This window comes from Primulina huaijiensis, chromosome 13 (genome assembly GCF_012295235.1).
Source record: "Primulina huaijiensis isolate GDHJ02 chromosome 13, ASM1229523v2, whole genome shotgun sequence".
Lineage (NCBI taxonomy): Eukaryota > Viridiplantae > Streptophyta > Magnoliopsida > Lamiales > Gesneriaceae > Primulina > Primulina huaijiensis.
The window spans coordinates 18,197,435-18,222,608 of NC_133318.1; the positions used below are offsets into that span (position 1 = coordinate 18,197,435).

The window sequence follows — 25,174 nt, forward strand, 5'->3', positions numbered from 1 at the left end:
CTAAATCATTATGTTCGTTTATATTTTTTTAGATCCAGAACAACTTTTTGGAATTAATTAATACATTACAATCAAACAATGCACAACAATCAAAATATACAATAAAATAATAAGATCAAACATGCTCAAAATGATCACTAAAAAATGTATCTTATGTTTTAAGTATAATAATATTAATCCAGTACGTAACGTTGTTTAGTAATTTTTTTCATTTGATAGCATAGCCAACCAATTCAATATTTTTTGTGATGTGGTTGAGCGGGGAAATTTTTTTGATGAACTTTAACTTTGAGAAAATTCGTTCTGCATTATCTATTGTTACTGAGATAGTCAATAATATTTTATAAACAATCTCCTATACGACAAGCTAGCTAGCATTATTGTATATGGTTTTTTTTTATATAATTTATAGAATTTAGATTATATATTTATATTTTTTCTTGCCAAAATGGTACAACTTTTAATCCAATCTCAAGGAAACAATTTATAACATGAGTGTTCTGAAATCGAACCAAACTATAAAACCAAAAGAAACTACATGATCTGAAACGGTTTTAGTCAATCATACTTTAGATTAGTTTTAATTGGAAATCCTCCACAAGTTGAATTAATGGATCATCCAATTGAAAATGATAACAGAATGCATAAATCGTTATAAGAAGTTCTAAAATACATATGCACGTAGTAGTATACCAACGGATTAGTCGATTTCCTATATGTGGAAGAAAGAAAATTAATGAACCTGTAGATATTGGCAAAACTACAATTATTGTTAATAAAAAAAAATGATCCGTGGTAAAGACAAGATACATTTGGGTTAGATTAGTCAACATTTATATGTTTCGATGCACCAAAGCCCAATACTAGAGAGGAAATTAAATGAAGTACTCAGATACAAAGTATTAACCAAACAAAAAAATTGATTTGGTTCAGAATTTAATTTAAAAATAAACCGAACCAAATTGATTACAATAATATACAAAAAATTGGTTTTTTTTTTATTTAGTGAGATTTTTTGGGATATAAAAATATTTTATTTGATTTTTAGATTGTTTCATGTTATTAGCGGAATTTTTAAACAGTCTAATTATATCGATATTTTGTTAATTACAAATTTTAACTCGAATAAACATAATCATAATCCTAAAAGTTTAAGTTTTGTATAATTCGCAAAATTATGTAAATCGCACAAGTGTTATTGTAAGGCCCGAGATTATATCATTTTAATCCGAGATTATTTAATTTATGAATTTTTGGAATGATGAATTAGATTACACAGTTTTTGTAATTAATTAGGATTGAAATTGAATTAAAAGATTGAGCGGGGGTCGATTTGCAAATAGTGAAAAGTTGAGGGACTAAATTGCAATTATGGAAAGTTGAGTGTGACACTTGTCACATCATGCATATAAAACGTTAAAATTCTTCATTTCCTTCAAATCTTCAGCAAGGAACCGAGAGTTCCCGAGAAAGAATTCCTCAAGCTTCATTTGATACTAGAAATTTAATTTTGCAAGTACCGATGATCCGATTTTGAATCCGAGCACAGTGCTATGATCCTCTTTTCAACAGCTACAACTGGACGTAAGTTTTATGGAGTTCTGTTATCATTTGAAATTATGATATTGGAGAAATTATTATTTGATCATTATTATGTGTTCTGGGAATACTAAACATTGTATAATCGAAGTCAGATCGAAGAACAAGTTGATTATGGAATTGCTATGATTTTCTGATTATATCGATTGAAATCGGACATACTTGGATTATTGATTGATTACAGATTGTATCGGATATGGGTTATGATTTGTAATTGATATTTGTTGATATGATATTTACGGGGATATTGAGATTGTGCCGTTATGCCGATGATTTGAATTAAATTCAGATTAATCAGATTCAGTATTGAATTGAGAATGGAAGGTTGATATTATTATTCTCGATATGTCCTTTCAGATTTACAGAGATAATCTTGAGTTCAGAACTTCCGTTTCTGCAGACCGAGACTACAAACGAAAGGTATAAGTCAATGTGGTATTGGGAGATCGACTTGAGTAGGACATACTTGAGTTTCCCTAAATCACATATTGATTGTTATTAGATGCCTTGATTTGAATTGATATGCTTGTTTCTATTGATTTATAGGAAGCATGTTATAGGCGAGTATTAGACGAGTAATCTTGTGACAGAAGTGCCGGATAGTGATGGAATCGTCATTGGCACATTGCACTCTGTTACAGGATAGTGTATTAGCGAAAGTGCCAAGGTCTGTGACGGATAGGTCAAGACACTGGATGTTTGGTTATATCGATGTTGATTAGAATTGGAGTTTCTTCTATCACGGATATTTTCGATATGGAATGCCATCATCTGGAAACCGGGATCCCTAGACTAGGATTGAGTCTAGTCTGAGACGTGGAGTCACGAGTTTATTTACAGTTTTATATGGATTCATGTTTCAGATTTGACATTTATTTCTGATATTTACTGCATGCTTTTATATTGATTATATTATCGCATGTCCGTTGATTTATACTGGGATTATATTCTCACCGGAGTTATCCGGCTGTTGTCTTGTTTGTATGTGTACATGACAACAGGTGGGACAGGATCATGGTCCAGGAAATGAGGAGAGATCGTGATTAGAGTGGAGACTTCGGACTTTGATGTATATAGGGTTTTGACACTTGACATTTTTGAGATGTTTGTATGTTGTATCAGATTTATACTCTCATACTGATATGTATATGAGTTTGATTCCATTACGTTCCGCACTATATAAAAAAATGTAAACCCAGATTAATTACATTGATCCAATTATCTCAATGACGATTAAGAAGATGATTAGCGTCCGAGTCCCTACAGTTATAATTTATTTTATTGTGCTTATAATCATTCTAGTCAACGATCAAATATAATCTTCACTCAAATTCTATCAAATATCATTTGTTAATTACTTTTTTCAAAATTACAATATCTTATGCACTAATTCACTAAAGTCAAAATTTAAAATTAATCATCCAAACTATACCGAACCAAATTCATGGTTTGATATAATTTGAATTTTTGTGCCAATAATATATGATTTGGTTCGTGGAAGATGATTTTGATCTTGATTCATAGTTCAAATGAACCATATTCAAGTCTAAACTGAATATACATATGTGAATAATTATTTACGATAAGATGAGGATGAAAGATTATTTTATCTCACATATCTTTATTCGTGATACGGATCAACTTTGTTAATATTTACAATAAAAATTAATATCTTTGACATAAAAAGTAATATTTTTTCATGAGTGACCTAATTACAAGACTCGTCTCACAAAATTAACTCATTAGATCGTCTCCCAATATTTTTGTGATTTTATTATATATATTTGAAGGATATAGACTTTTTCTTGATGCTTGACATTCAAATTCTGTAGCAAATAATTCATGGTATTATTGAACTATTCAGACCAAATTATTAAAGAGAGGTTGCAATTTTGAAGGGTAGCCACTTCCAAATCATAGACCTTCCATGTATCAATTATTTTAGGATGATATCATGAATAGATTGTCAATTATTTTTTTTTTAAAAAAAAGTTGAAAATATATATTGTATTTTATATTGTCATATTTAGAACCGTCAAAATAAGTTGAGACAGCCTCACGGTGGACAATTTCTCAACCGACCAGGCCAACCGTGCAAGACCACCCTCGTCTAGTCAAAAAATGAGTTGTTAATTGATTATACACAATTGTTTCATCTAACATTTGACTCAAGTTCTATTAATGACAAGAACTACATATCATTACTATGTTAGTTATATATATTGATTATGATCCGTAAATCATATATTCTTTTTTATCTTATCATACGAATCAAACGTACACATAAAAATATAAAGAATGGAATACTTAAATTGTCAATTACAAACTAATATCTATAATAAACTTTCAGAAGCGTCGACAAAAACCATCCCATATTATATGCAGCGAAATCTCTCTCGAAAAGTCATAAAAAGATTCACGATTTCTAATACGACAAATAAGTGTTCTAAATATTTGACTTACAAAACTTTTTTCTTACAATTTAATGGTGAAATTAAACATGCATTGAGCATTCAACCTTATGCTAAAACATTAATCAACTTCCACGAAAAATGTTTTATTTTTTTTATATCAAAATTTTAATTTCAATTGTATATTTTCAATAATAATAAACGTGCTCAAATTTACAAAATGTTGTCAATTGAGAAAAGCTTAACAAATGACTTTATTATGACACTCACGCGTTGAGACTATAAATAATTATATTATTTTCATTTTTCGCTCTAAAATTTGCTTTTTTGTCTGCCGTAAAATTTTTAATATATTTTTTGGTAAATTTCCGACCCTGATGACATCAACACACACTTATGTTTCTGTTTTCGTTGCCTTAGACTTTATTTTAAAGGCAAAAATTTGTGTGAGACGATCTCACGAGTCATATTTTGTGAGACAGATCTCTTATTTTGATCATCCATGAAAAAGTATTACTTTTTATGCTAAGAATATTATTTTTTATTGTGAATATCGGTAGAGTTGACCCGTCTCACAGATAAAGATTCGTGAGACCATCTTACAAGAGACTTACTCCATTTTAAAAATGACAAATTGGTAGTTGACCTTCTAAATTGTTTAAAAAACAAACTCAAGAACAAAACAAGACAAAGAAAGATTTTCTCTATGGGCGTGTTGATTAAGCTTGCCTTCTCTGACCATCACCTATCTGTAGTGTCAGATTTTTATTTTTTCATACATTATTAATTATATGCATAAGTCTTCTTTGTATAATTAGATTTCCTGTCCGAAGAAAAATAATTCAAAAAAAAAAAACCAAGCTTTGAATCAATGACAACTTGTGCTTCCAAATCAGCACAAAACATTGAACCAGACCGATCACAATTTTTGTGCATTCCCATGCATTTCAAGAAAAAGCTTTCAGGGTCAAACACCACATTACTGTCCATATCTACACGTGCTATAGGTATTCAAAGTTTTCAAGATCCGCACACACACGCACATATATGTTTGTATGTATATATATAAACGAGATGGTGGCGATCATTTTTAAATAACACTTTTCTCATCAACAAGATCATATATATGATATTATCGAAAAGTACAGAACTTGCAACAAGCTGGCTGATTCTTTCTTTCTGTTAGATTTCTGGTAGGTGATGATAACTTATTAATAAAAGCACTTTGATTTCTTTGTAGATTCAATGGGGTTTCTTGGATTTTATTTTAAGATGTTTTCCGATGTCATGAACTAGAGTTTTCGAGTTTTTACATATACACATGCATTTTTTATTTTATCCTGTTACTGATACCAAGAATCACAACAAATTCTGCAGGTGAGAACCTTGAAATCTTCAGCAATATCTTTATTAATCTGTTTCTCCGAGGCTCGATATACCTGCAGATCACGATGACTTTGAGAACCGACAGCCTAGCAAAAAGCGTGAATAGTATGAGTAGGAAGAATTCATTTAGTTTTCGAAATCACGAGCCCATAAAAGTAGTACTCGAGACCACACTCTCGTTCAAGGATCTAGTCCAAGATTTCCGAAATTCAGGATCTGACTATGACTCGAATGCAAATGCTGTATGCCATGGGAGTAAATTGGTTTCCGCAGCTGCTTCTCTACCCGAGCCCGCCTTCATGTTTACTCCACGACCCATTAGCGAGCTTGACGCGGCTGCCGTGAAACTACAAAAGGTCTACAAGAGTTACCGGACTCGAAGAAACTTAGCAGATTGTGCAGTTGTTGTGGAGGAGCTATGGTTCGGTTATTTAGCTCTTTTTTGTTACTTGTTGGGATCATTTTCTTGAATTATTTCTGCTTAAATTAACCGGTATTCACGAACATTTGTAGGTGGAAGGCTTTGGATTTTACAGCTCTTAAACGGAGCTCGGTGTCGTTCTTCGACGCGGAGAAACCTGAAACTGCTGTTTCACGGTGGGCAAGAGCGCGCACCAGAGCTGCCAAGGTCGATTTTCAACAGCCATTTTGTTTCGTATCCGTATTTTTTTATCGATCAATTTAAATTTTGGATTTCTTGCAGGTCGGGAAGGGATTATGTAAGCATGAAAAGGCTCAAAAACTTGCTCTAAGGCACTGGCTTGAAGCAGTAGGTCCCCGGAACCTTTCACGTGCTTTGAATTTTTTGTAACTTGTGGGACAAAATCTTTAATTTTACCAAGTACATACAGATATGTGCATCAATAGAATCATTTAAAAGCAGGGAGGATGACATCTCTTACTTTCAACTAGGCTTTTGATCTTGTAACTCATTGTTTTTTTTTCCTTGGCTTGATTTTCTGTAGATTGATCCACGACATCGATACGGGCACAATTTGCATATGTATTATAACATCTGGTTCAAAAGTGAAAGTGCACAACCATTCTTTTACTGGTGCGCACTCATGGAAACCTTTTAAACCAACCTTAAATAGTTAAATACATCAAAACTCCAAACCATATATATTTCCTTGATAGAAAGTCTGTTATGCCGTACGTGCTTCCACTTATGTTGTTTGTTACATTATGTATTTGAAGGTTGGATATCGGGGATGGGAAGGAAATAAATCTCGAAAAGTGCTCAAGAACCAACTTACAGCATCAATGCATCAAATATCTTGGACCTGTAAGTCTTTTTCATCTTAGAATTTTTTATATTACATCAACATACATAGCATTTGCTTGGTGATTTTTATAACATGCTTACCTCAAATGTATGCAACAGAAAGAGAGAAAAGCATATGAGGTCGTGGTCGAAAACGGGAAGCTTGTGTACAGACAAAATGGTGTTCTGGTCAACACCGTTGTGGGCTCAAAATGGATTTTTGTTCTTAGCACGACAAGAACTTTGTATGTCGGGCAAAAGCATAAAGGGCTATTCCAGCACTCGAGTTTCCTAGCTGGTGGAGCCATCACTGCCGCTGGAAGATTGGTTGCTCATGGAGGTGTTCTTGAGGTAAAAAAAAACACGAACTAATGTTGCAATGAACTCATTCTCGGGTTGTTTCTCGGACCGACTAACAATTCGTCAAATTTTACTAGGCTATCTTGCCATACAGTGGCCACTATCTCCCAACAGAGGAGAACTTCAGGGAATTCATTAGCTTTCTTGAGGACCATTCTGTCGATCTCGCAAACGTGGAGGTGATTCTTTCAAACGACTAAAAACTTTAAAAAGATATATAATTTCAATATCCAAATTGAACTTCCATTTTGATACATGCCGTTATCTATGTTTCTCAAACCAGAGATGTGCGACAGACGATGATCGTCCTCCTAGTAGAGACGAATTGATGTCAAGACTCGACTCAAGTCAAGACCAGTTAGAGGATGCTAATATAGCTACCAAGGATGTCCCAGCTAAGGAACCAGAGATATCGATTAGCGATCACAAAGATCAGCCGGTTTATGGCTTGGCTAATCGTATGTCATGCAAATGGAGCATTGGGGCAGGACCGCGTATTGGATGTGTTAGGGAATACCCGGCAGAGTTACAATTCCGAGCACTTGAACAAGTTCACCTTTCACCTCGGGTGGCTAATGGGTTTCTCAATAACTACGGGCCAATCCCATCACCTCGGCCTAGTCCAAAGGTCCGACTCTCTCCGAGAGTCGCGTATATGGGGCTACCAAGTCCGAGGACTCCTACTGCTACCGTTAGCTTAGTTTTGGTGGAAAGTTGATGCGTTAATAGGCTTGATAATCTAACCTTTCGGTAGAGAACTAACTGAAATCTTTATTGTTTTTGTACAATCATGTACATGGCTCTTTGCATAGTTGGAGGCAAAATACACATTCCTTTAATGTATACTAGCAAAATACAGTGTTTCGTACATGAACAACATCCATGAACTTAATACAAGAACTTGGGCTAATACTATGTTAAGTTTTATTCGTATTGTTAGAAATAGCTGATTTAAATTACATAAACATATATGAAGCTATCTAGTTTGTTTGCAATTCAAATCACGTGTTTTATAGAACATCACAAATATGGACACAAGTATAGGCAAAAACATCTCTTCCGGCCATCGACTAGCTAGCCCTTCTGCTGACACACATCAATATGCAAGTTCTCTAGCCCCTGTGCGACATGTTCGTCGAATAAACCGCTATAAAGTGGTAAATTAAGAAATTTTCTTGCCCTTCTCGTGCTCTTTATCTGGGTGCATATTATTGCCGGGAAGAGTTGTCACTTTAATTACGAATATAATACAATCAAGAAGAGATTCATACAACCAGCTGAAACTAAATTTTATCTCATTTTTTAATAATTTTGTTTAATTAGATCTTCTCTAACAAAAGCAAATTCATTTTCTCTGGGATTCCTTCGTTGATACGAGGATAAGACTTGATAAATATGCAACATAACTAAACCAACTTTAGGGCAATCTCTGTTGTTCTAAAACTTTGGGTCTTATGCTTTAATCATTGATTTATCTCAAGCTTCATGCATGTATACACATTATTAGAATAAATCTAAAAGTGACCAAGTACGCCTTACAGTCTTACAAATAGCTAAATTCATTACCTTAAAATACAAGAAAGTTTAACCATATTCTTGAATATCAGCGCTGACGTAATATGTGGCCAATGATCGAAACTACATATTTGCACGAAGAACTCCTCTAAATTGGATGAGCACTGAGCTACCAAATGCCAAGGGTGGCACAATATACAGGTATCATCCATCATTCATGGTAGAAGTAAATGGCAGCACAATTACATAATATTTCATTAACTATCTTTCCATCATTCATGGTAGATGTAAATGGCAGGTCAATTACATATCATATCATTAACCATCTTTATCTTTGTTTAAAAGACAACAATTGCAATCATCGCATAATGCAATTCTCAAAGTCGTAAAAGGCTAAGGCGCCTCTTTCCAACATCATAAATGGCTTGGGCGCCTCTTTCCAGCATCCGTTCTCATTCTCTTTACAGGATTCGCCCAACCAACAGCACTACCACCACAATTCCCTTGTTGAGGAGAAAGGGCAGCCCGACTTTGTTGTGCACCAATTTGCTGCATCAATCCCATATCTTTGTTGCCAGAAAACGAGCTTGGACTTCTATTAAGGCCAAGGCCAGTAGGTGACAGAGGACCTGCTAACCTATTCCCTGCCTTCACTGCTGATTTTTCCCTGTCTTTCCTCTTCTTTTTGCAGATAACAAAGTCCCCAGGATGAGTAAATGGGTGTGCATTATCCTGTTGGCTAAGTTCACGGCTACTGCTACTTCCAAGCCGAACCTCCTTTTGTGTCATATAACTCCTAGTCTTGGTGTCCTCCAGAGGAAGGTTGGCAGCTCGAGTTTGTGGCTTTTGAAAATGACTATTATCAGAATCCACATCTTTCACTAATTTCTGGCGCTTGGCCTGACTAGCAATCATCTGTCTTGAAGCACTGGCTGGTGTAGAAACTGGACCAGAAAAAGACATAGAATTTTTGGCTTCTCGAAAATCGGTGTCTGGAAATGCTATCTTCAAGATATCAAAGAAGAGATCATGTACTTTCTTCGCTTCCGACCTCACCTATTGCATTGGATCATCAGTTTATTTAGTTCAAACAGAAAAATATAGAAAACAAGTTAATATGTAGTCATCCATCCATTCTGTCAACAATATAGACAGGTTGAGTTGCACTCAATAAGTTAAATTGCTCAAAAGAGATGAAAAGTTCCCAAAATTTCCTCGGAAGATGCTTGTATGCACCTAGTCACAGGGTTGAATGAGTTAAACTCAGCGGAACTACTAAGACCACATAAACAAGACTCTGGTGAGTTAAAAAGTTCTCAATTTGGAGTGTTCGGTTTGACAAATTCATAGGCCAAAGTATTATCCCCAAGGATAAAAAGCAAATTCAATGTCCACTTGCTCCTGTGAGATGTTCCGTTTTTTAAATTCTTGGAGGGGGAGAAAAATTCTACTTATCTAACATCATAACAGTATATTACGGCTTTATACATGATGAGCAACGATAATTCAAAACGTGAATAAGGACAAGAGAACCAGGCCACCGACAAAAGGCAAGGCTTGGACTAGAGATATGTAATCTCATAGCCCCACTACACTTGCTTGTGATGGTTAATACAGTTGCAGGACAAAAAGTAAGTTTGGACAGAACAAGCAGTAGATAACAAAAAGAAAAGGAAGAAACAGAAGTTTGCCTGCTGATAGAATCAAGTACTACCTCATAAGAGAATCCATAATACTGCAAACCACACTTCAACACAAGTTGCACATCAGATACAAGCTCCATGACACCACTGTACTCAGATTTGTCTACACGAAGATCGATCCTTCTGAAGTCCAAAAGGTTATTCCCTGCCCCACCACCCACAGGATTGGAGTTCTCAATTCTTTTCCAAAGTTCAGTTAGCAAGGGTATTATTTGATGACCTTCTTTATCTATTCTTCTCTGAAGCTTACTGATGACATTCTTGCACTGCAAAACAGAAATATGGAAAACCTTACTTGAACACCACAAAAGAAAAGAGATGGAAAAATGATCAAAAGCATTCCCCTATGGAGGCACAAAAAGAGGGCTGCAAGAAAATTGTCAAATATGTTCCCAATTCAACTCAAGATCATAACGAAGATTAGGTTTTGTCATATTTGACTTCAAATTTGTAAAAATACCAACCACGTCTATAAAAATAATGGGGCTCTATACCTTTCTCTGGATGACCGCGGACATTTTATATCCACTACCAGTAGGCCTTTTCATAACTTTATTGTCCCAGTTTTCCCTTGGCTGTTCTGCAATATAATCCCTCGGCTGTTCCGCACCAGATTTCATAGAACCATGCAATTTAGCTATATTAGATATTTTCCTCGAGGGTAAACTACGCCTGTTCTTGATGGATGAATCATTTTTGTAACTTTTCAATGAATTAGGTTCTCCAACATTATGTGAATGTTCGCCTCTTGCCTGAAATGCATATTTGCGTTCCACCTGAAATTGCAATTGAGCATGATCCACATGGCGAAGGGATGACTTCTTAATATATTTCTCTTCTAATCTATCTGCAGGCCTTGGACGATACCGAATACTTCGCTTTCGTTTAATTTTGGGCTGCAAGACCTGTTCATCTTCACCTTCATCACGATCTTGAATCCAGCTACCAGATTGCTGGTGGTCAATATGAGAATCACCAGATGCAGCAATTTCCCCTTCTTCTAATTCATCTACCTGGTAGAAATAAAAGCACATCAGAAAACTACCGAGTCAAGAATATAGCATAATGAGACCCGTAAGCATGTAATACGACATACCGATTTCTTCGAACGGGAGTTGGACCTGTCATCTAAGGCAGAAAGTGATCCAAATTTCTGAGAAGACACAGAAGGAGAAACCATCCTTAATAACCTTTGACTGTGTGAAGAAGATCCAGATGAACCTGCTTCATCAAGTATGTGGTTGTTTCTGATGCTTTCCAAAGCTATTTGGGGTTGGTATCCATCAGCAGAAACAGGACTATCTTCTTCTGACTGCTCGTTATTAAGTCGTGGAGCCCCAGTAGACTCATCATCTTCAAAATCCCCAATTTCTCCTACTTCTTGTACAGAATATCCATTCCTATCCTCCGAACTAGCTTCAGAAAATTCTTCTTCGTCGTCCAATTCAGTGTAAATAGGAACTTTCCTCTTGGGACGCCCCCTCTTTCTCTCGGTCTCATGAACCACGTCACTGGAATCTAAGCCCGTACTTCCTCCATAGAAGACATTCTTTGATGACTTCTTGGATAAATTAGCAATTGTGGTATTTACCTCTTTAGTGCTTGCACGAAGCCACTTTGGAACTTGATCATACTGTGTCATATCTGCCGCCCAGTCAAGTTCCTCATCCATTTGATCAAAGAGCCCTACTTCTGCTTCTGATCTGGCAATCATCCGGTTAACTTCATGAAGAGAAGGAACATCATGTACAGTGTCTTGGTATCTCTCTTCATCATGCAACAAGGTTTCTAAGGTCAGGCGTCTCTCTTCATGTGTTGTCCTTTGGTCAAAACGACCAGCATTTATAACTTCATCAGCCATGTCAATCTTATATTGTTGGATGTTATTCCGAATGAGGCTCTCAATGGAACCCATATACCGATCCTTCCCAGCAAGGTCATCATCCGAATCAACTGCACCTCCACTCCTGATCTCATCTTCTTTCTGACAGCTTGATATTTTGTCAACCACAGCTTCCATATAAATGACTTTTACCTCCCTAGTCTGCCCAATTCGGTGTGCTCGAGCGACAGCCTGTTCCTCATTTTTTGGGTTTGGATCAGGATCATATATGATGACGGTGTCAGCAGATTGAAGATTCAAACCTCGTCCAGCAGCACGAATGCTGAGCAAGAATATAAAACAATCAGTATCAGGTCTGTTGAAGTCCATAATAGCACTCTCACGATCTTCCAAACTAGTTGTCCCGTCGATTCGTCTGAAAACAAGCCTTCTCCATTGCAAATATTCCTCCATTATGTCGAGCAATTTGGTCATGGTGCTAAATAGCAGTACCCTGTGTCCAGTTCGATGAAGCTTAATTAACACTCTATCCAGAACCCACAATTTCCCGCATGATCTCACAAGAAAATCCTTCGAAAAATCAGAAAAATATGGATAGTTTAGCAAAGGATGATTGCATGATTTCCTTAGCTCCATGCATCTGTTATTTAAGGTTTTGTAAACTTTTGGCTGATAATTTGGATTCTTCTGAACCTTGAGCTTTTCATCTTCTGGGTCAACTCTAAGAGTACCAGTAGATTTGATCCAGTCATATATGACACTCTGAATGGAAGACATTCTGCATTTCAGGACAATTGAAACCTGCATTTTTCAAATTACAATCAGTAAAAATCAATGCCCCAAAATGCTGAGATTATTAAAAGGGAATACCTTGGGAGGCAGTGATCCTTCCACATCTTCAACACGACGCCTAAGCATAAATGGCTCTAAAATTTGATGAAGTCTATGGATAACTATCACCTTCTTCTCAGTCTCAAGCCAGTCATCCTCAGCATTGTGTGAGGGACCTTCTTTTTGAAATGGTTGTGAAAACCAATCATGAAAAGCTTTTCTATTATCAAATACTTCTGGGAGCAATAGGTTTAAAAGGGACCATAGTTCTTTAAGATCATTCTGCATACAGAGGGAAAAAAACATAACACATGGAACTTCAATCTAAAAAAGGTAAAAATGAGAAAAGCAGTACAACCCAAATATATTTATCCTCATTCCAGGGGATGGAATCCACATCACTTCTGTAAGGTGTTAGCAAGGTTCATATATCGGTCTGTGTGCTTGACAGCCTCGATACTGGAATATAATTGAAGATAACTAGGATTGGCTATATTGGAATTTTTAGTGCAAAGAAAACACTTTGTCCTGTAACTTGAAGTTCTCGGTAGTTATGAAAGATCAATGAACTAATAAAACTTCTTGAAACCCCATCCATCTCAAAATGATGACTGGTTGGTCTATAACATTGACGTGGAGATTGAGAAGATATAGCAACAGTTCTTAAAGATAGGAAAAAAAAGCAAGAAATCATTGTCAGACTAAGCTGGTGAATGCCTTAACTACATTATTTTGAAAACATTAAAATCAAACAGTCCATTCAGGCACACATTGGACCGGGTATTCTAAATATGTATAGCACCAAGATCGGAAGCAATCATCAATGTCATTCCACAGTCAACAAATGTAAGGAAGAAATCAAGCTCTAATCTTCAGAAGGTCATCCAAACAAATGTTTCAAATACAGCAAGGTTTTTCACTATTAGTTATATTAAATTCAAAATACTTCATTCTTGTCCAATGTCCACAAAAAGGTAATCTCCATAAATGAAGAAGTAAACCTGCAACGGTGTTCCAGTGAGAAGCAAGCGCCTTTGGCAGCGATATCTATCAAGATCACGAGCTAGCACAGACTCTCTGTCCTTCATTCGTTGTGCTTCATCAATTATAATATACTTCCAATCGACTTTTGAAAGTTTTGACCGATCATACATAATGAACTCATAGGTTGTCACGAGGACGTTAAACTTCAAGGCTAGGACTTCCTACATAGCAGATAAACAAATGGAAGTCGATTAAACAGAAGGCATACAATCAAGCTAATTCAAAAAGAACATACAATCGTAGCCTTACTTGAGAAAACAATTTTGCCCTTTGATCTTTTCCACCAACATAAAATATGCAGGAGACAGTCGGAAGCCAATTGTGGAATTCACTCTGGAATTATAACTAAATTAGGTATGTCGAGGAAAACTACTCATAAGCATTTAAATGGAATATCAAAAGCAATACGACCTTCCAGTTCACCAGAACAGCATTCGGAACAATGATTAGATGTGGACCATAGTTTCCTTTAAACTCCATTAAATATGCAATCAAGGACATGACCTGTATAAGCAAAAATACAAATGAATTGGATGCCTGCTTACTAAATAATGAGGGAAAAAGAATACAAGATCTCAAACAATCACGCGAGAAATTATGTGCAAAACAAATGTCACCTTCTCTCGAAGGCACTACCACTAGCACCAAATCTTTTAAACCAACAAACATTAAAGTAACTCACCTGAACAGTCTTCCCAAGACCCATCTCATCAGCCAAAATTCCATTTAATTTGTTGTTGTATAAAGATAACATCCACTGCAAACCGACCTGCATAAATGAGTTTGAGAAGAAAAAACAGATCACTTCCCAATACCGGTTTAAAAGTGAACAGTCAAATCTCATCGATGGATTATATGATTAAGAAAAGGTAACTAACAAGCTGATAGTCACGTAATGTTCCAGCACGTAACATTGAGGGCTGCCTATTGACCCTTTCATTCACAGCATGTGCAAGATTGTAATACCTGATAGACAACAATAGCTTAAAGGCATTACAATGAAGAATAACTACTGTATGATTAATGTTATCTTAGCTTAATTATTCATCATTATGTGGGATTATATTAGATGAAAAAAAGCTAGCAAATCCTTACTTGTTAACGGATGTATTTTCTTTTGGTGTATTCATCTCGGTGAATCGATTCCTTACCAACACTTCTTCTCTAGCACAGGCAGCAGCAGCTCTTACTTCTTCTTCAGAGAGACCCTTCAGTCCAGAAAAAGGCATAAATGACAAAAACAGAAGTATAACATTTTCAAAAAAATGGCAAAAGTTAACTCAATTGACAAATCAGTAAATTCAGGGTAACAATAAATTTAGTATATAAGAGTATTGAAAAAAAGAAAAAAACTAATAATTAGACAATTCATACAGGCATACGACCTCAGATTTTTTCTACTGAAAACCAAAGTTAAATTAACCTTTATATAAGAAATATCAATGACAACTTGCATGATTCGAATGAAAAAATGCCAGCATTGACGAGCCAATTTTCATCATGCATGACAGGTTTTAGCATACACTCCGTTGAATGTTTGAATATTAAATTAAGAAGATAGAACTCCATAAATAAGTATACTATATGCTTTATTTTTTAACCTAATAAAATCGGCACTTCTCATCCTATCCTTCTTCTCCTTTAACTACACAAGAATTTCACCAGACCAACGGATCTGGACTAAACACTCAAAATCATTATTATTTCAAAGCATCTTTGATATTCGACAAGGAACACTGTTCGAAAATGGAAATGAGACCAGATAGAAGGATTTATCCTCTCAAATCCATGCCTTTGGTAATAAAAAAATGTCAAAATAAGCACATCAAGCATCCGAACAGACCATGGCAGCATTAACTTTTAAACAAAATAGTACAAAAATAAGTATACTTCTCATTGAAATCTAAGAGCTAAAAAGGTCATTTAAATTGATTCTTTCAAAATTCAGATGGCAACATTGTGTGTTCTCAGCACTCGACTCACTACTCATAGGTACTACTAGTAAAATCACCAATTCTTGAGCAAAAATCTTTCTTATATCCTTTATTCAAGAAAGACAATTTGACAAGAGCTTCATATACTTGAACAGCATAATACCTAGCCAAAAGCAGTACCAAGGATTCGACACATCCTTCAGAAACAAAGGTTTGTTAATGTGTTCCGTGACCTGTGTGCTACTGGGCATGTGTATGAGGCATATGCACATGCAAGGGGTTGTGTGTGTGCGTGAGAGAGAGAGAGAGAGAGATATTACCTGTGCACGTGCTGCGGCAGCGGCAGAATTGCCTGACTCCTCAACCTCCTGAAGATTTTTAGCCGCTGTAATTTTACTTCCTAATTTGTGAAGATACTCTTCAGTTTGAGTCAGAAATGACGACAGAACAGCATATCTTTCTGCAGCCTCACCGTTAATGTTAGTTTGTTGTTCCAACAACATCTCCCGATATCTTTCCACATCATTATTTTTCAGTGCTTCCATCCTTTTATCACGGCCATCATCTTTCCTCTTAGAAAACTCCCGGAGCATTTTTTCATGATACTTGTGAACTCCTCTATTGCGAGCAATTCGAGCATCACGGATGATCCAGTGTGCCTCAAGAAGCTTTTTGCGCCACTGAAATATGGATTTCAGTTGCTTCTCTCTAACTGCCTTCTGACTAGCCTGAGATTGCCTGTTCAGCTCTTGTCGTTGACGCTCACATAGTCTAACAAATTTCCGATATGGTCTATCAGGCATTGCCATTATCTCTATTTGTTGTTGCTTAATCTCATCCCTCAACCGTGTCTGAAGATCTACAAGCTGAAGTTTTTTTGATTCAATTTGTAGTCGTATGACAAGATCAGGTTTAAACTTCTTCCTCTCAAAGTTTAGAGCTAGTAATTTTTCAATCTTTCCTATTTTTTCTGCCCTTCTACTTTTCCAAATCTCTCCACCTTCCTCGGAGAAAAGATCTTTAATATCATAAGCCAGAAACAGGTTATTGTTATTGTTAATCATAGATGGCCCAAGTGTGTCGTGTTTCCTGGTAAACACAGGGAAATCAAACAAAGGCCCATGATACTTTCTAGTTGAACCGGTATCCTTAGGTTGAGTTGTGTTGCTTGCTTGAATAGGTTTCTTAACTTGAATTGTTTCTGAAACAACTGGCTGCGAAGCAACTGCTTTACCCCTATCTGCAGTAACATCACTCCTAATAGGAGGTATCTGCGTTCCTGGATCAGTCCCATGTTCCAATTTCCCAGAAGATCCTTCATTCTGATACTCTTCTTTCCCATGAGGAACGACAAATCTTGATCCCTTTGTTTCAGGTGTAGTGCTTTGCACATTAGCAGCCAAAGAAGTTGCCTTGCTATCTCTAAAAACTTCCTCCTTCACTTTACCTGCTCCAGCAGCCAAAGTCACCACCTGAGGCATTTTTTCAGTTGACTCCATAGATTTTGCATGCTCATCTACACACTCTCCAGTTGACCTATCCTTACTAGCAGTCCCAGGAGGGGGAAATACCTGCGGTATCTTTAAATCAAGTGTTGGAGGGGAAATAGCTTGGAGCAATTCACGTGGCAGAGTTGAATCTCCTTTCTGCAGGGCAAAGGAAAAAGGACATGGAATGTTATGTTGTCATGTTAAAAAAATTTCAACATAAAAATAAGAGAAGAAAATAGCAAGTATTGCAAAATCCTACAGTGGGTAGGCTCAAACTCCCCTAACCTTTAGACGCCTAAATGCAAGTATTTGTGCTTTAAGTACGTGCAGTTGCTGCTTTGTAAAGCCAACATGTGATTGTCGTATCTGGGGAACTGGTTCACCAGCAGGTGTTGACAAATTACCCACCTCCCCATCACCAGATGGAGTTACAGATTGTTGGGGAGATTGATTAGCTTTTCTGGCATACGGGGACTGAGAAGCGTCTGAAATGGATGAAGCTTTTGCAAGCATTAAACTTTCAACTCCTTGGCTTGAATTCCCAGGTGATTGCATGGGATGCGAAGGGGGCATTCCACTTCCAGTAATATTTGGTTGTCTAGGGGTCAGTTGGTTATCTTTAACATGCGCAGTGAACTGCTGCAGAGATAGGTTGCTAGAATTTTCAAACAGAGCAGCACTAGAAGTCACACCTATACTACTAGGCAAAACCTGCCTAACTTTTGAAGATCCAGACTGCCCAGATACATCACTTGAGGAATTAGCATGGGGTGAACTTTCACGCGCAACCTGCATCGAGGTACTGTTAGGTTTTGGAAAAGATGCAGACTGTATATTGATATTGCCTTCATTCACTTTTTGTTGAGCAACCATTCTGGATTGCATTAGTGGAATTAGTTGAGCGATCACATTTGCATTGGCAGGATTAGACAGGTCAATATTGTGCTCGAGTGCCAAAGACTGCAAGGCCTGCATTTGTGCAGCCATAGCCATGGGATTGTTAGTCATGTTCATGATATTTTGCTGGGTCTGAGGCCCCAGCATTGACGCTGATGACATTGTTTGACCAAGACGTGCAGGATAACTAGATCTTGGTTCGCTTGATATGGGCCGCTGATTATGATCTGCCGGTTTCTCACCATGAACAACCTGCTCAGATGATTTTTTGGAGGTGGATGCCAGAGACGAATTCCCAACTTGGATCATATTTGTCATCCGCATATCTTGATCTTTAACAAGAGGACCAGATATCCCTGGTTTTATCTGCTGCTGGGATTGCATCCCTAAGGTTGATTTATGTTGTGCAGCCTGAAAAGCATGTTGCAAGTAAGCATGTTGGAAAGGATTCAACATCTGTTGTTCAGCACCTTGAATCCTATTGTGACCCTGGTCTTGAATATTAGGAGGGGTATGCTGTTGGCCCAGATCAATTTGCTTCCTGGATTGCTGAGGAAATTGCATGGATCCAGATGCCATAACATTTGCTCCAGCAAGGGCCCCATGAATATTGCCAGCTTGGTAGGCTAAAAGGGCATTATTCCCTTCAGTCCTCCTCAGAAATTGCTGCTGCAATGCCTGAGAATCATATTCAGAAAGGAGAAAGGAGTGAGTACTATACACTTGGTTTCAGTAAGAAGTACATAAACGGCAGTAATTACAGCTCAATCATTTATCAGGAAATAATTTGAGAGAAGAGAAGCTACAATCCAACCGGTCAAAAACAAACGCATATGCAGTCGCACAAAATAAAATTGCGAACAGCTTAGCTAAGCAAGGCAGTGCAAAAGATCCATTCACTTTTTCAACTGGTACCAATGAATTAATTAATACATCTCAGCATCCATCTAACCACAATTGACGTTTCTTCCACATCTTCCGCATGAAATTGCTGTTCTGAAAGGCATAAGAATTTATCGCACAAACAAATATAAAAAAAATTATTCCTCTCGTCCCATATATTTAGGTTTGTGTGTGTTTTCTCACAGATTAAGAAAGTTATTGGAAAAGTAAATTTCAAACAGAAATTCCTGATTTTACCTTTTATTTAATAAATGTTTTAATAAAATAAAAAAAATTTGTTGGAAGTAGTTAATGTATTATTGATGAAAGTAGATTGGTGAAGAATAGACAAAATAATTCTAAATATTGGAAATTGACTATATATCTGAGACGGGTGAAAAAAGAAATGTGGCCTTTCTATTTGGAACAGAGGGAGTAAATGGAAAATGCAATGCAGTAACTTGCATTTAAAGGTTAAGACATTGATAAAAAAAACGAATTAGATATCATTTGGCTCAAATGTTTGTGAGGCAAATCAATTACACCAAGGAAACACTTAAATCGTCGAATAAAAAGTCTACAACTAAACAGACTCTATAATTCCAATATTTCAACATGCCTTTTACCTCTACCTTCTTCCACTTGACCACTTCCAAAGGGCTAAACTTAGTTTTCAGGGACATCAATACATGACTCAGAAGAAATAAAATTTACTGGAAAAAATAATCCCCAAGGAACAGCTATGTGGTAATTCAGAACTTTGACCAAACCAAATGCATGAAAAGAAATAACAAATTGATGAGAGCAGAAAAAAATATAGAGCAGCGGCAACAAATGGGTGCCACTTTTGTAAGTCAAAAAGACATGAAACAGCAAATATATTCTAAGATGAAAGGATGGACAAAAAAACCACCCTGAGTTTATCCTAAGAAAAAGTCATGCAAAGATCCAGAAATTTTTCATCTTTTTTCAATAATTAATTTCACTCCAAAATCAAATCATATATATCTTTGTCATCTTTGTGCCGTGAATCATCCGTGAAAAAGGTTGATAAACAGCAATGGGTGAAAAGGTCAATTGAGAGGAACTATAACACATTTAAATACCCGACATATTTAGGAGTTAACAATACGCTTACTAATCACTGTCTCAATCACATCACATTATACAAATGTGATAATGCAGGTACATGGAAACGAGTAAAACAATGGGCGAAGGAAAAAATGCAAGTGCAAAATCAAAACAGTCATATTTAATAATTAAAAGCTGCAAAACAGAATTATACTTGAATAATGGATAAAAATTCACCAAATTTGAATCTTTGTTATTGGATAAAAATAGTCAATATACCTGAATAATTGAGTCCTAATTCACTGCTTACCTTCACAGAATTAATAAATTACCCTGATAATTGCTGATGCTACACGTAAATTTAGCATCAACACAAAAAGAAAGAAGAAAAAAACTAATAATGATGAAACAAAAATCCAAAAAACTTAATTCTCAAACGCCAAGAAAAAAATTTACTTATGAATTCCTACCTGTCTTTGCTGCTGCTGCTGCTGTTGCTGGTGATCAAATGCTGCAGATGAAGACGAGGATGGCGAAGCAGATGCCGAAGGGGCAGTGCTCCGACCATGTCCGCCGCCGCCTTGCTGGGGCCCACCGCCAGATTGCATGGAATATATTTAACACAACCCCAAACACCCAAAAAAAAAAAAGCAAAATCAAAATGAACAAAAAAAAAAACCGCACACAATTGAAGCTATGGTGGAGTCAAGAGTCGTCTTCGCTGCAAGAAATTCAGACCCAACCTGCAAGCAACATTAACAAGCTTTACGAACCCTCAACAATAGAAACATGTCACTAATTGAAATCGCCAATGTAACCTCTAAGAAAAACCCACAAAAATCAACCCTTCGCCAAGCTCTAGATTTCAGTCCACTCTCGATTCCCCCCAAGAATTCACACAAACAGGCATCAGAACATTCCCACAAATTCCTAATTATTACCCGTGAATATAGTTAAAACGCCGTCATTTTCACAAACTCTGACCCGTTTAAAATCCAGAGACCCCATGTCCCACGCACACATATAAAGGCATACGTGCTTAAGCAATTATAAAATAGGATGGGTTTCAAACTTTTTATAGCGAAAAAATAGGGATTCTAGGCTAAAAATGGTGGGACCCAAATACAGATCGAACTGATGGCCGGCGATTCGGCCGAGCCTGTCGGAAGATTGCACTCTCTCTCACTCAGTGTAGGTGTTTGTCTGCGTGCGAAGAATTTTTCACGCAATTTGCTATTTCTGGGGCCGAGGGAGGGTTTATGTGTACAGCAGCGTACTCAATAATTTTTTGGTTATTTGGGTTAAGGGTCCCGACCCGAATATTAAACCGTATTGGAATTGGATTACGATCTTTTTATTTAATTTAATTTTATGATTTATAATAAAACCTAAAATAACCGCTTGAAATTATGATATAATTTTGGATTTATCTAAAATGCATATAATGCAGTGTAATTAGTTAATTATATAAACATACATTTTTATTAATGAAATTAATATTTTATTCTATAATGTCAAACAATCTGTACGAAATACAATATTTTGTGATCTTTGAACTTTAATATCAAACATTTATATTGAAATTATTTTAAAATATAAATATATTACGTTCATGACATATATAATATTCATGTATTATATTACACTCATAACGCATTAAATAAAGTTCATCGATAGTTGATATATTCATTTAAAAAATCTCACATTTTATTTCAAAAGAATGATCTACACACGAACTTGAGTCTTGCTTCGTTAAGAAAGCTAAAGAAAATGATCAACTTGTTTTGTTTCTGAGTAATTATCATAACAACTAAATTGTTTCACCATGTCTAGCATGGTTTCCTTAGCCATGTCGGTGAAATTATTGATGGCGTCGACGTAAAGTTCATCGCAATGTTCCTATTTTTTTCTTTTTTTTAGAGATCGACTTTTTGATACCCGATGCATTAATCGAAAGTGGATTTGTGAGAGACATAGATTCACCGGCACCTTCGATGTTACGGAATATTTCTTCCTAATCAATTTTTTGTGGAAGTGTGTCGTCATTCATGTTTAGTATCCCTTGCACAGCATCGGTAAAGGTCGTCACTTGTTCCTCAGCAACACGATCATTCCCGAAAATCTCACACCAGTCATGATAACATGGCCATGACTTGTAACGCTTGGCACGCACACTTGGATCGCTCTATGTGGGAAAAAAATAATTAAGGTACTGCTTACAATAACTATTATCATAGTAACTGAACATTAATGTATTCTTAACTCAAACACACATTGCAGTCAAAATCGGTCAAGAACTGGTCAAACCGTCTATAAACTGGAAAAAAGGTTATTGAACCGATTTGTTTTTCGATTTTTTTTGAAAAATTAATTTTTTTAAATCTTAAATTTAATATTTTGTTATATATATATATATATATACACACATAATTATTTGGAATTTAGACTTCTTAAAAAATATTATTGAAAAGAAACGTGATTTGCATTGCAAGACACAATTCCTTAAAATTGTTTTTTCTTTTTTGATAAAATTTTGCTTAAGAGTTCTACATTTTTAGAATATTGAGTTTCTTAAACTCTATATTTGATCTTTAATATTTAAAAGAATTTGTTTCATAATGAAAGACTGTTTTTCTTATCTTCTAGAAATCTATTCAATGAATCATATCAAGATCAGCACAAGTCTATATATATTGAAGAATAATTGTTGCACTATATAGAAGCGAGACGAGCGAAATACGAGAGAAAAAAAAGAGAAATTTTTCTAAAGAACTCGCAAATACGAAGCATCGCTGCTTCACTATATTGCTTTGACGTGTTAAAGATATTTGAAGACAATACAGTATAAAGTGTTCATGGAATAATTGTTTTGTTGCTCCAAATTTCGGCCACACAGATTTTCATTCTTGTGTTTTGGTTATTTTTGTATTGATATTTTAGATGCAATTTACTTCCTTGACTTGTTAGTGAAGATAATTTTTCGTTTATTCACTAGAGTTGGTTTATAAACTCGATTTCTTTTCAAGCAATTATTTTGTACTGAGACATTGTACAAGTGTGTTCACTTATGCGTAATTATATCTATGTTATTTTTAATTAAATTATTTATTTGTATGTTATATTATTTTGTTGCATGTTGTCACGAGGTGTTACAACATCCGATATAACACTTATATATGATATACACAATCCTTACCATTATGTTAAACAAAACAATATCAGAGTCGACTCATGATGTTATTAAGTGAGATTCTGTTATTTTTGTTCAACGGGTAAAATTCAATGGACATGTCATTTGCCAACTCTGCACTATGACCATATGTCATAGATGGATCCAACTATGCTCTTTGAAGAGTCAAAATAAGATTCCATATCAATTTCGTAGATGAAATAGCATAACAACGACTGGACTCCTCCAAAAATATATGATGAAGATGGTGACAGTCTGATCAAACCAAAAAGTAAATGGACAACTGATAAAGTCCAAATTTCGAACTACTCCTTGTGAAGCTCAAGTAGCCGAGTGCCGCTTATTTCTCGAGATGGCAATGCATTCTGGCCGAAAGGGGCGAGTAGGAGAAGCTGAAGCAAGTGCAAGTATTGAAGCAGTTGCAAAAATGGAAGAAGAAGCCGACGGTGAAGAGAAGGAGATACATATGAGCTGACCGATGGAGTTATAGATGAAATTACTCCTTAGTTTGTTTTTATGTTTACCTATCTCTATGTCGTTAGTTTTTAGTAATGATGTTTATCAATTGTTAGTGTTCTGATTTTATTGAATAAATTGCTAAGTGTTCTAGTTTCCCTTGCTACAACACCTCTAACAACATTGCTCTAACAACATCTAATTTAACTTGGTTGAATTCAGGGGGAGACGAGCTTCTAACTCAGGTAGGGGTGTGCAATCGGTCTATTCGGTTATCGACCGAACCGAATAGACCTATAACCGATTTAATCGATTTTATTCTGAATAACCCAACCGATCGAAATATTCATAGAAACTGAATTAACCGAACCGATTTTCAAATCGGTTATTTCGGTTCGATATTTTTAAAAAAATATGTGAATTTTATAACACAAAAAAAAATGCAGAGCTCATAAATAACAAGAAACATTGAAAAAAAATATCAATAACAAATAGAATATTGAAGATAAAATCATTGGATGAATGTGCTTCCTTCTAATGTATGAAAAGTTGGGTTTCTTTTTAATGTATTTTTAATGCTCATATAAAATTTAAATTAATATATATACTAAATCGGTTAATTCAGTTTAGCTGAATTTTTCAAATTAAGATCGAAATCGAACTGAGTTAATCGATTGTCTAAAATTTCAAAATCAAACTTCCGAATTAACCGAACCGAATTTTCGAATTAATTCGGTTCGATTGATTAATTCAGTTTAACCGAAATTTTGCACACTCCTAAACTCAGGGGGAGTTGCATGCTAACTCAAAGGAGTCCTGCTGATGAATATTTTTGTGTGTTTTCTATATAAAGGCAAAAATGAAGAGATTGAAAGTAATATAATTTATTCTTTAATTATATTTTATTTTTTATAATACTGTGCATATTAAATTATAGAATTTTTCTTAAACTCTATATATGATAGATTTATTTTAAAAAAAGTTATTTATTAATGAAACTCTTGTTTCAGTATCTTGTGGGATTCCATTCAAAGAATAAAATATAGGACAAAAGAAGGTTATAAATAATCAAATATAGATGTTGGAATCAATTGATGAAAATAGACGCCGCAAAAGAGCAAACACGGGAGTTGATGATTTATTTAAAAGACACCAAGTGTTCAAGCCAAAACGTATTGTTGTATTGTCGTGTAATGTTCAAGAAAAGCAAACACATCTAATCACAGTACTGATTAGAGTGTTGTTCATCAAACTGAATTTCGGCTTCATAAACGTTGTATCCGTAATTTGGTTATTTG

The 25,174-nt window shown here is 35.6% G+C and overlaps 2 protein-coding genes across 2 annotated transcripts; one reads left to right on the forward strand and one right to left on the reverse strand.

Moving 5' to 3' along the window:
- Positions 1-5,416: 5,416 nt before the first annotated feature.
- Positions 5,417-7,829, forward strand: LOC140991914 (IQ domain-containing protein IQM1-like). Its single transcript, XM_073462080.1, has 8 exons — positions 5,417-5,817; positions 5,910-6,024; positions 6,100-6,165; positions 6,362-6,450; positions 6,594-6,681; positions 6,781-7,011; positions 7,098-7,199; positions 7,304-7,829. The coding sequence occupies exons 1-8, from the start codon at positions 5,462-5,464 to the stop codon at positions 7,736-7,738; spliced, it is 1,482 nt and encodes a 493-aa protein (XP_073318181.1). The 5' UTR covers positions 5,417-5,461; the 3' UTR covers positions 7,739-7,829.
- A 902-nt stretch (positions 7,830-8,731) lies between these two features.
- Positions 8,732-21,486, reverse strand: LOC140991086 (ATP-dependent helicase BRM-like). Its single transcript, XM_073461001.1, has 15 exons — positions 21,172-21,486; positions 20,701-20,973; positions 17,666-18,955; positions 16,211-17,536; positions 15,052-15,164; positions 14,835-14,922; positions 14,639-14,725; positions 14,368-14,460; positions 14,206-14,289; positions 13,914-14,117; positions 12,952-13,194; positions 11,335-12,882; positions 10,733-11,251; positions 10,250-10,504; positions 8,732-9,591 (listed from the first exon to the last, which is right to left on the reverse strand). Exons 2-15 carry the CDS (start codon positions 20,836-20,838, stop codon positions 8,950-8,952), a joined length of 6,630 nt encoding a protein of 2,209 aa, XP_073317102.1. The 5' UTR covers positions 20,839-20,973; positions 21,172-21,486; the 3' UTR covers positions 8,732-8,949.
- Positions 21,487-25,174: the final 3,688 nt, after the last annotated feature.